The sequence below is a fragment of the Uloborus diversus genome, chromosome 3, assembly GCF_026930045.1.
Source record: "Uloborus diversus isolate 005 chromosome 3, Udiv.v.3.1, whole genome shotgun sequence".
Taxonomy (NCBI): domain Eukaryota; kingdom Metazoa; phylum Arthropoda; class Arachnida; order Araneae; family Uloboridae; genus Uloborus; species Uloborus diversus.
This window is the reverse complement of record NC_072733.1, coordinates 92234140-92250284: the sequence shown is the minus strand read 5'-3', so window position 1 is coordinate 92250284 and position 16145 is coordinate 92234140. Positions and strand designations below refer to the sequence as shown.

The following is a 16145-nucleotide window of genomic DNA, read 5'->3' as shown; positions in this document are numbered from 1 at the left end:
ACATAAGAAACCATTGCTGTAACAACCGTCATTATGTCGTTTCAAGCAATATCACACATAAATTTATAACATGCACATATAAATTTTAATATAATTCCCGCTTGTCCTTGCTCTGATAATTTCATGCGACTTCATTAGTGGTACAAAATTGTTATTAAAGATGAAAAAAACATGGTTAAAAAATCAAAATATTATTAGATATAGTTAATGAGCAATATATTTAGGATGCCATTGCGACCCCCCCCCCTGCTTCAAAGATGTACTTTAAACTCTAACGAGAAATCTAGATCAAAATTTTTAAACATGTTTACAAAACTACACCAAAACATAAAAAAGCATATTTAAAAAATGTAAGCAAAAAAAAAAAAAAAAAGGAAAAAGTTTAAGTGATTTTTTTCCCTTTTATATGAGTACTAATAATAACAATGAAGGAAACATATATAATAGGAACAACCAACCCCACAATCCATATCAGTTAATGATATCAAAAATGAAAAGTAATAACCAAAACAGATATGGATAAATAAATATGAAAGATGTATCACTAAACCATTCTTTTGACAGAATATGAAAAAGGACTTTAAATCGTTTGACAATAAAAAGAAAAAAGAAAAGGTGCATTTAAGGAGCAAATTAAAATCTTAAGACAGAAAAAAAAAACCAAGCAAACTCTTTGTTCAAAACAATACATGAATGAAAAACACTTCGATAAATTTCTTACTGAAACGCGGAACCAAGTTCCGGTGTAGTCCAAAGAGCGACTCATTATTATTCACACTAAGACTCAAGGTCTAATAGGCCAGATCACTTCTCTTCGTGAAACTGAAACCTAGACTTGTGAGCTATCTACCGGTTTTTAGGAAGCTGTCCAGCAAGTTCTTTTGTCTTGACCAAAGATCCTCGGGACACATTTGTAGGTCAAAGATGGGGGCATTTTTAAAAGAACCGACATTTTAAAACCAATAGAGGGCGTTATAGTTCAGAGTGGAAATTTGAAACTTATTTGGAGATTGAAATTGATTTTAAAAAATGCACTTTGTAAAGAAATGAAAATAGAATTTAAGTAATAAGGATCATTATTGCTTAATGGCATCATGGGCATTTTTGATGCTATTTTACTAAGTGTTGACCCTGTAAATCTGTTTACGTCTTCGTATTCCGATGGTCGCGTAAGGAAGCCACGAAACAGGGAAAGGTAAACAAGCGAAGCGGGAAATAGGTGGGGGAAAATGTTTTTATAGCAAAATTTTAGAACCTCCCAATTAAAAACATTACATGAATAGATTTTTTTTCTTTCTCAAAGTATGTTTTGGGGGAAATTGAAAGCTAATACGAAGTAAATATAAAAATGAAACAAATAGAAGAATGCCTATAAACTTGAAAATTAAATATATTTTTTAACTCTTAAAAGCAAAATTTTATAACGCATTTTTAGCGACTGTTTAGAGGAATCGTATTCTTAAATTATTGCGCTTGGTAAATTTTTGTGTTTTCATTTGTTTATAAACTCAAAAAACAATGAATTTATAACATAATATAATAAATTATTTATAATTCCTAATTGTATTTACTTGTTTAAGCTTGAAAAAAATTCTAAATTTGTCTTAAATAAAAATATTGAATGAAAGAATAACATTTTAATTCAGCTCTATATGTCACTTAAATCAAAATTTCAATTAAATAACTCAAAAATTATGCAGAAGTAAAAGCATTTTTAGTATATTAACGCTTAAAATTATGATTCGGAAAGTTTTTTTTTTCACTCCGAATACTGCAAAATATTTCCTTCTGCTTAAGTTCAATCAATTTGTCGATAGTCATTTAAATTTTAGAAATATTTCAAAATCTTACTCTATCAGATATAATTATTCAGGACGAGCAACACTTCAGTTACGCACTTAACAACTTATAAATAACAACCTTAAAATTTAATAATGAATCAAAAGTTAGTTTCATTTTAATATCATTTCGTAGTTTGAAAATTAATAGTTCATACGTATTGCAATAAATAATTAAATAAATAAAAAATATAATAAAATAAATAAATAAACTACAATGAGTGAAGAAATAAATGAGATAGAATAAAATAAAATGAACATGAAAAATAATAAATAAATGAAAAAATAAACAATAATTTGATTTGTGCCGATAGCTTAAAATAAAGAAGAGAAAATTGAATGGTATGGAAGCGAGCGAGGCGCAAAACGCGAAAATGAAGAGAAGGGGGTACTTACGTAAGAGTCCATCGTTGCTCCAGGTGGTCCGCCGTTTTTATAAAGTCCTTGTGGGTGCTCCGAGGAGACGAAATTCAATAATCGAAAGTATAGTGAGACGCAGTGTGGTTAGCGTGGTGGGTGAGCGTGACGCCGCTGATGTCATGCGCCGAGAAAAGTGAGGAAGCGCGCGCGCGCTACTCGCGTCGAGGCCAACGACCCGGTGGAGCGGACGAAAAGTAGCGCTCGTCGCTGCTGGCAGCTGTTGCTCGTCGCGCGGTCCCGAACCGAATGCGGGGCCGATCGAGGTTCGACACACTTGCCGGTCCTATGTAGGTCACTCTAGGTCATGGCCGGAATGGCTGAGAGAGAAACAGTTTTCACTAGCGGGTTCGCAGCACTCCTGGCCCACTTGGGGACGGAACCGGTTTCGGTTTGACCCACTTTACCGTTCGCTTGCCCACCGATGCTTTCTATTTTGGTTTTGAATGGTTGCACCCCATGTCCTCCTCCCGCGACCTTTGACGCGATGTCAAAGGGCTTTACGTCCCTTCTTATCCAACGCAGCCCTCTCCTCCTTTCTATTCTTGGAAAGGGTGACGAAATGCTCCTCTCGCGCTTCCCCATACCTGACGGTCAAGTCGCCTCTTATGTCATACTGCCGCAAGACGCAGTCCTCTAATCCCTCTCCTCCCGCTCCTTTCTCCGCAACTTCTCTCTCCTCCTCTCTTACTTCTATTCTCGCGATGCTCTTTTACATGGTCATGGCTTCCCTTTGGAACGGAGTTTTTATCTAACAAGAAAATATTTCTGAATGAATTTTGTCTCTCTATTCTTGAACGAACACGTTGAAGTAAACTCTTTTACTGACTGAAGTCACTTGTTATGTCATACCTCCACAAAACGCAACCCTCTAATCCGTCTCCTCCTGCTCCTTCTTCGCATCTTCTCTCTCCTCGTTTCTTACTTCTTTTGCTGCTGCGCTCGTTACACAATCATGGCATTCCATTGGAATTGAGCTCTTATCTAATAAGAAATTGTTTCTGTCTTGTCTGTCCACTCTTGAAAAAGCATATCAAATAAACCCATTAACCCCCTCTCTTCCTCGCGATACCGTAATCATCGGTCGAGACATGAGGCAGTGAGAAGTAAAGGAATGTAAGTGAACTTTTTAAAGTTTAGGAAAACGCTTGGAAAGATTTCGTCGAATTTTTTTTCTAAATCATGCTTTCAGCAACACCCTCCCACGGCTTCCATCTCTTACCCCAAAACATATGATAGTAATACACTCATGTCCAAAATTAAGGTGACAAACATTCTACGAATGAACCGTTCCTTGAGGTCTCCGGATCTCAATAATATTGAATATGTTTGGGATGATCTAGGGAGAGCCATTGTACAGTGTAAACCACTCCTAATATCCTCCAAGAGTTAAAAGTCGCGTTTTTTTTTTTAAGAACGATATTGTTGCTCCAAGCTTTTATTGACGCTCTCATGAACAGTATTGTTGTGAAACTTGCATAGCAGTGCACGGTGGTCACACTCCGTATTAGACAGGCGTTTCTTGAGATAAATGCTTTATCACTGATTCAAATTTTAACCCTTTTTGATATAACCTGTTTCTTAATTTCCAGTTAAAATACTTTCCATGCTGTTATGTTTATGCTTTTCTCTCATTGTAATATACCTCTGCGCCAAATTTCGTGGTAAAATTTTTCGTGGAATAAATTTTCAGTTTCCGCATATTTTATGTTTGTGACCTTAATTTTGGACAAGAGTATTTGAAATCCCCCTAGTTATCTCGAAATTTTTAATTTTGACTCCAACAGCGTCTAGGTGCCTCACAAAATATTGGTACTCTTATGAAACGCTGCATACTTAATCAAGTTTTTCCTCTATTTTATCTAATATATAAATGTTTTTCACTCTTTCTTGCAGGAGCACATTTGTAGCTTAAATCCCTTTTAATAATGCACTCATACACAAGTTTAAGAATTACAAATTTGACCACATCATACACATACCTAACCTTTTGTTAGAAGTAAACAATGGTACTTGTATGTAAAAGAAGCGGTCAAAAACTTTATCAACAGCCTCAATGTTAAGGCGAAATGAGGCATTACCGACTGTAAAGTCTCAATTAAAGTTCACATTTACAGGAATGTATATTTAGTCTTTTCCTCTGAATTTTCATCAAAAGATACAAATTCTTTCCCTCGCTTTCCTTATCCTCTTCAAGCACTTTCCTGGTACAAACGGCGAAATATATGGTCTAACTCCTTCTTCCTACATTAGAAAAGAATTGAAAACTGCTTCACTTTTCGGAATTTAAAAATATCTTAGATGGGCAAGTACGTTCGTTTAACGCAACCTAACAGAAACGAGAGACATAAAATCAATTTGTCTTCCTTATTTCAGGATGTTTGTTTATTTTATTTTTATCACTTCCTTTCATTTAATATCATTATGCCTAAGCATATTATGTCTAACAAATTTTGTAATGTCGTTTTCTCACAACTTAGTTGCCTCTACAGATTTGCTCTTGGGTAGCCTCTAGCCTCTACCTCACTAAAGACAAGAGCAAAGTTGAGCTCCATTTCAAACTTTGATGCATCCCTTAAAGCTGTACCTATCCCAACTACTCCCGTATACCATTTGTGGGCCGTCTGGGATTTTGAATGAGTCGAGTGAGACAGACACAACAACTTTATTTATTTTATTTGTTAAAATGTTTTAAAAAATGTTCCGCATTATGCTTTTCTCAATAAACTTTTCTCTCAACATACTTTAAACAGTTTCAGGGAATATTTCAAGCCATTTAGGGCATTGCGGTTTTCTCAACTTCAACATATTATTATAGATGTAGAGTGCTTAAAAGATTGCTCAATGTATGAGGAATAAACCTATAAATTCAGCTTGCCCTGGTTGCAAACTTGAAATTGCTAAAAAAAAAAAAGTATATTGCCTTTAAAATAAAAAACAAAACTCAAAAGATGATTAATAAATTGCAGGTAAAATAATTTAAATTCCCACCTCCAATATAAACTAATAACCAAAAGTGGATCCACATCCACAATGTCTTTACCCAACCTTTATGCTAGAGTACTGTCTTTTATCAAATTTTAGAGATCTGACTGCTGATAAGTCGGGAAACAATTGGAGGATCGAGATGAAGTATCACTTAATTATTACTTTCATTTGCGTTTTATATATCAAGTTTTTTTGTTTTATAGTTTGTTGGACCGAATATGTAGATAGCTACTTTATATACCTACATTATTCAGATGTTTATTTACGTAGGATGTTCACCATCATACTTGTATTTCCTTCATTCAAGCGGATTTTTAATGATTTATCAAGGTTTACAGATTATTTTCTCGTATATTCTCTCATATGAATCTTGCACTGGACTGTGTAAAGTTTTAAAGGTTACACTGCACGCCTTGAAATAATCCATCAGATATTTATTTTATAAAGAATTAGGCCTCAGTAATTCGTTCTCTTTCAGTAACGCACTTCCTTATATTTGAAACATACATATATATATATATATATATATATATATATATATATATATATATATATATATATTTATTTATTTATTTATAGACTTGACCAATACGTACACCACAAAAAATCTGAATAAACAAATAAAATATTTTTCATCTCTAAGAGCAAAACCCGGACACCAGATTCATACCCACTACTGCTAAAGAATATGCTAAAAGTATCAGGTAATAAATTTTATTTAAAATAGGGAGTTCAGATGTCGAAAGGAATTTAGTCCAACACATTTTTATTTTTGTAACCTTTTAGTTTAAGTGTTCCAAAAATGTTCACACACTCTTACTACCTTTGCAAAAGAGCTTATGTAGATGTTTTACGTTAAACGGTTTGAAAATTCCTTCACGATGAAAAAATGCTGAAGGGAAATGAAATACAAGTTTTACATCTTAGCATCTCATTTTAGTTATCTGTTGTTGCGTAGAATGTTTAGTCAAAGTCAAGGACACCCAATTTTCCCCCATCATAAGCACCCGAAGCTAAGTCCTCTTATTTCCCTCTGCTTGTGAGAGTAAACTTCCAGCATGTGTAGCCGTTTAAAACACTGGAACGGTATTTTGAGTAAACACTACTTCAGTGTTAAAACTTTCATAATTTTAACTGAACTTATTATTAGCAACAAAAAAAAACTTTTTGTTTCAAATTTCAGTATTTTTAAATCATGCTTTCTTAAACACTGCTTCGAATTTAAAAAAAAGGGGGGAGGAAAGAAATGTATTATATTTTACCCTTGATGGTGAGCCTGAAGCATAACATTTTTCAATGATAATCGCAATGTCGTCCAGCCTTATCCTCTCTCGCAAAACAGTTTAGAATCCGCATAGTAGTAGAAAGTTTGAGTTTGATTATGTCATAAAATGTTGTGTCCTCAATCATAATTGAACCGTTTATTTAATGCCAACTGACAATTTTCCACCACGTGAAATTATTATTATTATTACTATTTCGTGGTCTCTATAATTCGTACTGTAAACATACAGTTCAATGCAGAAAATAGTCAAAAGTCATTTTGTCGTAATGGGTATTTCTAAATTGAGCTTCAAATTTCGTACAAACTTGTTAAGTTTGGAGAATTGTGCATTTCCTGCTAACTGACATTTTCCTATCATGTGTTTTTCATAGCCTCAATAAATCATACAGGAAACACACATTTCAATGCAGAAAATACTCATAAGTCATTGTGGCTTTCAGGTTATTATTCAAACTGAGCATCGAATCTTGAGCAGAAAATTATTAAGTTGGCAGAATTGTTCATTTTCTGACCACTAACATTTCTCCAATGTAGTTTTTTTTTTTTTTTGGTTTCGGTAAATCATACTGTTAAAGCACATTTCAAAGCAGAAAATAGTCAGAAGTCATTATGAATTACAGGTTTTTTTTATTCAAACGAAACACAGAGTTTATTGCAGAAACTTAAGACACATCAGATAGCAAGTTCTTCTAGTAAATTTAAGCTTCACTTCTTTCTTCAACAGTACAGTATTTATCATCGTCAAGTTTTAAATTAGGCTTTAGGTGGAGAAGAGGTTTTAAACTGTCAAACATTATTTCCCCTGGAAAAGGGTCTTGTTTTATCACAAACTACGGAAAAAGGTACCAGTACCAGGAGTTGGTACTTAAAGGAAGCAAAACATAGAGTTCTGTGTGCGTACATAATAAATTAGTGAGAAGATGTTCATCTTCAAAACTTGATTTTTATTAGATTTTCAGAAAGAAGTGAGTTCTAGTAACATAATTACAAATAGCTAAGCCGAAAGAGTTTGAAGGCACAAAACTGTTACTGAGATAATGGCAACAAGAGTCTACCTTTCTAGAAAGGTACCTATCAATGGGAAAAAATCATGGCTAAGATAATTTCTTACACTATACAGTCCTAAAACTACGGGTTGCATAGGGCACCTTTCATGACGAAACGTTGTAGCACCAAATGCACCCCCTCAAAGGTGCCTATTGTCCACTAATGGCACCTTTTAGGTTGCCAGAGGGAGTCAAATGGCATATTTAGAGGTGCCATAAGGTGACGTACGAAATCAACTGAAACCATTAAGGTTGCCGTTGTTAGCCAAATGGCCCTCATAAGCAAATAACGCTGGTGCTACAACGTTTCGCCCTAAAAAGTGCAGTTTGCAACATGCAGTTTTAACAGTGTAAGTTATGAAGATATCTACAAGACCCTTTGGAAGCGAACTGGAACAACCGATTGTATCGTGAACGGGGAAAATCAAGATTAGTTCATGAGACCGAAAGCAGACGAAAAAAAAATATTTTCTTGTTATAAAACGCTTTAATACTATTTTTGCCTTTTTCTGATTTCTAATTTTATGCAAACTTGCGGACATATTTTGGATGTTTTGAAAGTAGTTTTAAAAAGCAAAATGAATTGAAAAATGTCGAGATTACAAAATGAAAAATCTGAAAAAGCCATGCGATCTTCTGGAAAAGATTTTTCGATCGATTTTTAACTAAAATAATCAAGTTGAAGCTAAAAACATTCGACTTCGAGAAAATCCTAATATTGAAAATGTTTTTAAGAAGTTACGTGTGCAAAAATTGAATCTTTTTACTCGCAGTATTGAGAACCACTTAAAGTAGCTGTACTGCAATTTCCAAGGAATCGCAGAGAAACGACACTTCAGGAACACAGGAGAAATATCTTCTTCTTGAGTAACGGCACAGTATAGGCTAGTAAATCTCCAGTGGAGTTATCAAAAAAAGTCACAACTTCCGTCACACTGTTTTTCATGAGCATATTTTTTATTAAAAAAAATGCATGATGTCACATTTTTTGTTGCGCCTTCGCCCCCCCTATTCACAAACTCTTACAATATTACGAACCTTCCTCTTCCCTAAAAGAAAGACATCATTTGTGGACAATCCCAATTAGATAACATGCAGTAAAAACAACCAATCTACTTGGATACGGTTTTTTAATGTTGAAGTAGAAAAATCGCGTGGAAGAAAACATTTTTCCTCGACCACAACTTCAAATGAGTTGCATTTATAGCATTTACTTTTAAATACTTTTTGAAAGTAAAGTAAATTATTTTAAATTTAATACTCATCACGTAAAGCCTAGATTTTTGTGACCTAAAAAGTCTCTAAAAATGTCCTGAAATGCAGCAAAACATTCCCTCAAAATATAAACAATACTTTTGAAATAAAGTAATTTCTTAAATATTTAAACAAAAATTTCAATCTGAGACACTATTTCTTTTCTAAATTTACATATTGATGTATAATGAGAGAAATTGTGATGTAATTTTTATTAAAGTTTGAAGTAATTGCTTAGTGCTAAAATAAGAAAGCACTAACGAACGGAAAAATGCATTGATACCTTTAGTTTGTATATGATTTTAATCTAATTTGAACTGTTAACAAACCAGAATTAAATTAAACTATTAAATGTTTTCCGATACTTTCATATGTGAAAAAATTTCTCTTGCCTTAAAATATTTTTTGTGCATGGAGAAACTTCAAGCAGCATGTATAGATGTGATTTCTACCGAGGAAACTAAGTAAGTGGTACGACTTATTTTAAATGTAAAAGTTTTAACAATGAAATAGTTTGAAAATTCTGAGCTATATATGGTGCTGATAAAAAGGATGAATGATATTGAGAGTTACAATACAAAAATACATTGAAATTGCAACTTTTTTTTATATAAAAATGACCAAAAAAGAGAAAAATTATAAATAAAAAAGAAATACCCAAAAATCTATACATATAATAAAATAAGATGTTTGTGTGTGTGTGTGTGTGTGTGTGTTTGTGGCGCGCATCCCGGGAAAACGGTAAGGCCTAGAAAGATGAAATTTGGTACACAGGTGTAGTTTTTGCTGAAGTTGTGCACCTCGGGCTTCGATTTTTGATATTTTAACTAGAAAAAAAGTTATTTAATGTTTTATGTGATTTTTAGCACTTTTTAGTACTTTTCCTCACAAACCCCGAACCAATCGCGCCAGACAAATATTTTTTACACTATAGTGTCCAAAATTTAATTTTAAATATGATGAACAAAAAAATTTTGAAGATAGAGCAATTTTTGCATTTTTTATGAATTTTTGAAAAAACCTTTATTTTGCTTTTTTTCTGGGTTTAATTTTTTTCTAAACGCATCTCGTGAAAAATATAATAACCGCTTTTCTACAATTTTACTATGTAGTAGCCAGAACATTTCACCCTCTACAGAAAAAAAAGTTTTCAAAAATGTTCAAAAGTTTTTTTTTTACAATTTTCTAAAGGCAGAAAGAAGATATGAGCTATCGCTTCACCGAAGATCTACTGTCCGCTGACCGCTGCGAATATGACGTAACGCAACCACGTGATCTAACTGAAGTGCGTAACTTGCTTTTTTCTTTTCTTCCTTTCGTAGGATTCATTCGCTTTTTTCTTCTTTCCATGTATTTCATTTGTTTCTCCCCCCCCCCCGGATGTTTTGCTACACATTCGATTTCGGTTAATCAGACGGACCACATCGGATCGTTTTGGTCCCAGTCACTTTTTTTTTTTTGAATTTCAATAAAAACAATGATTTTTATACTTTGGCAAACTCCGGGTACCACAAAGACATCAATTTTTTGTGCATTTTAATAAATAAGTAAGCGCTCTTTTTTTGCATGATTTTCTTTTTGTTAGGGAATAAGTTTGGAGGTTAGATCAAAATAAATAGAGATAGATGAGAAAACTTAGAGATGGATCGAATAGGTAGATAGATATACATTGAGTGTACAAAAAATGTGTTTTTTTTTTTTTTAATTTTGTTCTCGAATTAATACTTTTTTCTTTGAAAAAAGATTGTTAGTTACTATCAGAGGTAAATTTCCATGGATCTAGAGAAAGATAAATCTACAGGTCGATGTACTGTGAGAGATAGACAGAATTCGTTATTTAAAGAACAACAACGGGGGTTGGGGGGGGAGGGCGCCGCTGCGATTTGAAAACATTGTTAATTACTGTCAGAGGTAGATACGCATAGATCGTATAGATAGATAGATAGATAGATAGACAAATGCAGAGGTCGATATAGTAGATGGAGAGCAAGAAAGAGACATGCCCGTTATTTAAGGAACTTCAACGGGGTGTCAATGCCCCACCCCCCACACACCATGACTTTGAAAAAACAATGCTTTCAAGTAAAAGTGGAAGTGTTTTTTGTTATTTTTCGACAAAATTTGCATGAAGTTCAAGCAGTTTGTGTCTCCCCTCCCCCTCTGTTGAATCTCCCTTTTAGTTTCTTTTGGCGAGAAAATATCTCGCCAAATTTTTACAGCGAACCTAAGTTTAAGTTTAAATTGAAAGATTGCTCTAGGTTTTGTGATTTCGATTAATGTGGATTTTGAAGGGAGCCGCTGGCCCTTGAAATACCAGCATGAACCATTCCTATGGTTTTAATTTTATTTTGTTTATGTTAATAAAAGTTAGTTTTGTTTTAGTTGATGGTTGTAATGTGGTTACTTGTGTAACATTTTGACCAAATGAACAAATTTACGAACAATATTTAAAACCTCCAAAATTGGAACTACTGAGTTCTTTTATTGGCGTCCGCGACAGGATTTGATATTGTGATCATCTGAATCTGAAAAGTCTTGAAATTTACACAGGTAAGCTCAGTTTATTATTATACCTGTTGTAAATATTGCATTGAATGAAAATGACAAGTATATTAGAAATCCTAAAGAAGAAACGCGGAGGTTTAAGAACACAGACTTCAAAACTGTGTAACAAAATAGATACAGCACTAGAAAGTGAGGAAATCGCAGCAGAGCAGAAAATTGATCTTTTAAATATTTATAAAGACCAATTAAATGAAAAGTACGACTGCTTGAAAAAATTAAATTCGGATATCCAAGATCTGACTGCCAAGTCAGAATTTGAAAATGAAATAGAAACTTCTGAACATTATAGCGAAAGAATAATAGAATTTCGGTACAAGATTACTAAGTTTTTAAATGAACGTGCTGCTGAAAGTCAAAAGGAATTGTTTGAGTCATCAATCTCGAAAGATGAAAGTAATTCTCAATCCTTCAAAATTGAGCGTTGTATGAAACTTCCTAAACTTACCATACTTAAGTTTTATGGGGACAGCAGTTGCTGGTTGGAATTTTGGGGCCAATTTTCTAATGCCATTGATAAAAACAAAAGTTTATCTCCTATCGACAAATTTTCATATTTGAAATCTCTACTTGGTGGCAGCGCTTATAATGCTGTTGAAGGATTTTCACTTACGGCAGAAAATTACAAATCAGCTGTAGATTTGTTGAAAAACAGATATGGTAGAAATGATTTAGTCATTAATGCGCATATGGGAGTAAGCTGTTAAATTTAAAACCAGTGAAAAATTCCTATCACATAAGGGACTTAAGGGAACTTTATGATAATGTTGAAGTTCAAATTCGAAATTTAAACTCCCTCGGTGTTACAGCCGGTAGTTACGGACACTTGCTTGCACCTATTTTATTGAAATTAATTCCAACTGAAATGGCCTTGGATTTCAATCGTAAACGGTCAAGTATGCCAGATATGGACATCGATGAACTTCTAACATTTATAAAAAATGAAGTTCAATCTCGTGAAGCAACAATTCATCTGCAGAATTCTGAAAAATATTCTTCAAGTAGTAAAAAAGAAAAAAATAAACAGCAGACTAGTAATTACAAATGGAATATTCCCACGACTTCTACATTAACTACAAATTCAAAAAGTGTTTGTATATTTTGCGATTCAACAGAACATGATTCGAAATCATGCAAGTCGAAGCCTATTTCTGACAAACGTTAAAAATTGCGGAAGACTGGGCGATGTTATGTTTGTTTTCGTAAATATCACCTATCCCCAAATTGCAAATTTAAAACTGAGAGCTGCAAAATATGCAATGATAACTTTCATCACACATCAATTTATACCAATAAAACTTTCAAACCCGCAAATGTAAACAGAGATACTGGGGGAGAATCAATTATTACTTCAGTTTCTCATTGTCGGAAAAATATTACTAATGTAAATACTAAAGAGGTAATTTTGCAAACTTCATGCGCTAAGGTGGAATCTAATTCGAATTCTAAATTGTCTTTAATTCTTCATGACACGGGAAGTCAAAAAACTTATGTCACAGAAAATTTAATTTCAGAATTAAACCCTCCAGTTTTAAGGCAAGAAAGACTTCAGATATTTTCATTTGGAGCTTTTAAACCGTAAATTAAAAATTTTGATGTCGTTGAGTTGAAGTTATCTCATGTAGGTGATAAATCGCGTTGTATTCATATTGAAGCGTTAGTAACAGATGTGATTTCGAGTGTTAGTATTCACTCTCCACCACTTAGCAAAGAAGTTATGACTAAGCTAGTGTCATACAAGTTTTCGAGTTGTGATAACGTAGGTGGTTCTCAAATCGAGTTATTAATTGGTGCGGATTATTTTTACCAAATCTGTTATGGACCGGTTGAAAAGTTAACAGAATCACTCTTTCTGTGTGATAGTTTGTTGGGGTACTCGCTTTGCGGTTTTGTAGAGGATGGGTCAATGAAAGGGGAAAGAAAATCTGTTTGTAGTTTCTCAGTCGTAAGTAGCAAGCTAAGCCCTGATAATGAGATCGAAAGCTTAAGATTTTTGTGGGAATTGGAATCACTCGGGATTATGCAATCTAGGGAAAATGTTTCAGAAGTAGAAAAGGCAATAATTGATAAATTTGAATCTAACTTAAAGTTTGTAAATAACAGATACGAAACTTCTTTATTATGGAAGGAAGATAAGTCTAAAGTTGCGAATAATTTCAGAATTGCAAGAAATCGCTTTGACGATTTAAGTAGAAAACTTGAAAAGGACATTAATTTATTTGAAAGTTATAAAGCTATTGTTTTGGAACAGAAACGTAATGGGGTTATAGAACCATGTTCTGATTCAAAAATCGAAAATAGTTATTTTATGCCTCATAGACCAGTACTAAGAGAGGATAAGGTAACCTCTAAAGTTAGAATGGTGTTTGATGCTTCTTCAAAGGAGAAACATTTAAATTCTTTGAATGATTGTTTATTCCCCGGACCTAATCTTAATCCAAACGTTCTTGATATAATACTTAGTTTTAGGAAACATAATGTTGCATTTTGCGCCGATTTAGAAAAAGCTTTTTTGCAAATTGGAATTGCGGAAGAGGACAGGAATTACCTGAAATTTATATGGTTTAGTAACGAAAGGGGTGAATTAAAATTTATGAGATTTTCGAGGGCGGCTTTTGGGGTAAGCTGTTCCCCCTTTATTTTGGCTTCTACGATCAAGCATCATATTAAAAAATATGAAAATCATCCCCAAGTAGTTAATATTTTGGATTCATCCATTTATGTAGATGATTTGATATCTGGTGCGAAATCTGATAAAGAAGTGTATTACATATCATCGACAGCTTCAGATATTTTTAAAGAAGCTGGAGTGAATTTGCGGAAATTTAATACTAATTCCGTAAAACTTCGAAAATTGTGGGAAGAAAAGGGAGTGTGTGAAACAGCTGAACTTCGTAATGATACCTTAAAGATCTTGGGTTTACTATGGAATACCAATTCTAATAGCTTGCATTTTGACGTTCCAGACTTTCGCGAGGATTGTAAAATCAATCCTTCAAAACGCGTTGTTTTGAAAACTGTTCTAAGGATATTTGATCCTCTTGGAATTCTTTTACCATTTACTGTTAGGATGAAAAGTTTGTTGCAAGAAACTTGGCAGCGAGGTATAGGATGGGACGAAAACTTACCTAATGATCTAAAATACGAGTGGGAAAGTTGGTGTTCAGAAATTGATCATTTACCCAAGTTTGAAATACCTCGTAAATATTTTCCGGGGGGTTTAGAAAATTTTGATACCATAGAACTTCACATTTTTTCTGATGTAAGTCCTAAGGCTTATGGTGCTGTTGCATATTTTCGATGTGCCAAAATTGATAATGAAATTCGGACCAGTCTTGTTTGGGCAAAATGTTGGGTTTCCCCTATAAAACGTTTGACAATCCCTCGCCTCGAACTTATGGGTGCGATAATAGCTGCTAGGATGTGCAAATATTTAAAAACTGTTTTTAGTTCTCATGTTTTAGATGTCCATATTTGGTCAGATTCCATTGTCGCGCTACATTGGATAAAGGTTTCACCGATAAACTGGAAGCCATTTGTGGCAAATAGGGTAGAAGAAATACAGTCTTTGACTAACCCCAGAATTTGGAATTTTACTCCAGGGAAAGCCAATCCTGGAGATTTGTTGACCAGAGGGGAAAGTTTAACTAGTCTTGTAGAAAATACATTATGGTTTGAGGGTCCAGATTGGTTATCAATGCCTAAAGAAAGCTGGCCGAAGCATGACATTCTTCCCAGCAATAATGATTATTTGATTGAAAAGAGGTCCAAATTAAATTCTATTCAGCTTTCCTGCAATGTTAAATTACTTACAGAACCATTGCTGGATTTAAGAAAATTTAGTAAACTTAATCGTGTATACAACATCACCGCTTGGATTTTCAGATTCCTTAATAACATTAATAAGAAAAAGACTAAGCTGTCAGCTGAGCTTACTACTGCAGAAATTACAAAATCGGAAAAATATTGGTTAAAGTTAACTCAACAAACTGTGTTCACTCTTGAGATTGAAGACCTGAAACGGGAAGAACCTATCAATAAAAATTCTCCTTTATACAATTTAAACCCTAAATTGGATGAAGATGGTTTATTATATTTATCGGGAAGACTTCGCTTATCTGATCTGCCTCTAAGGGAAAAAAATCCTTGGATACTCCCGGGCGGGGAACAATTCACCAAACTGCTAATTCTTCAGGCCCATGAAAAAGTTTATCATTATGGAGTAGCCACAACCTTGGCGCATCTTCGAGAAACATATTACATCATCAAAGGAAGGAAATATGTTAAATCTGTGCTGAAATCTTGCATTATTTGCAAAAGATTTAAAGTTAGACCTGGCAAAGAAGAAATTGCTCTTTTACCGAAGGATAGGATAATTGAATCACCCCCATTTGAGACCTGTGCTGTTGATTTCGCCGGCCCTATTTTTATCAAAACTAAATCGGGCCCGGAAAAAGCTTACATTGTGCTCTTCACCTGTGGAGTTACTAGAGCTGTTCATCTGGAAGTAGCATCTGACCTCAGCACTGAAACCTTCATTTAAGCTTTCAAAAGATTTGTTTCACGTAGAGGACTCTGTAAAATTGTATACAGTGATAATGCCAAGACTTTTATCAAAACTGATAGTTTACTGAAGGAGATTTGGAGTAAGATTTCCAAAGCTGAGGTTCAACAGTATTTTACTAAAAACCGAATTGTGTGGAAATTTATTGTACCTAGAGCCAGCTGGTGGGGTGGGTTTTGGGAGCGTATGGT

The 16145-nt window shown here is 33.9% G+C and overlaps 1 protein-coding gene across 1 annotated transcript; it reads left to right on the top strand.

Annotated features, from left to right (window-relative positions):
• Nucleotides 1-14460: 14460 nt before the first annotated feature.
• LOC129218849 (uncharacterized) lies at nucleotides 14461-15933 on the top strand. Its single transcript, XM_054853171.1, has one exon. It carries the CDS (start codon nucleotides 14461-14463, stop codon nucleotides 15931-15933), a length of 1473 nt encoding a protein of 490 aa, XP_054709146.1.
• The last annotated feature ends 212 nt before the right edge of the window (nucleotides 15934-16145 follow it).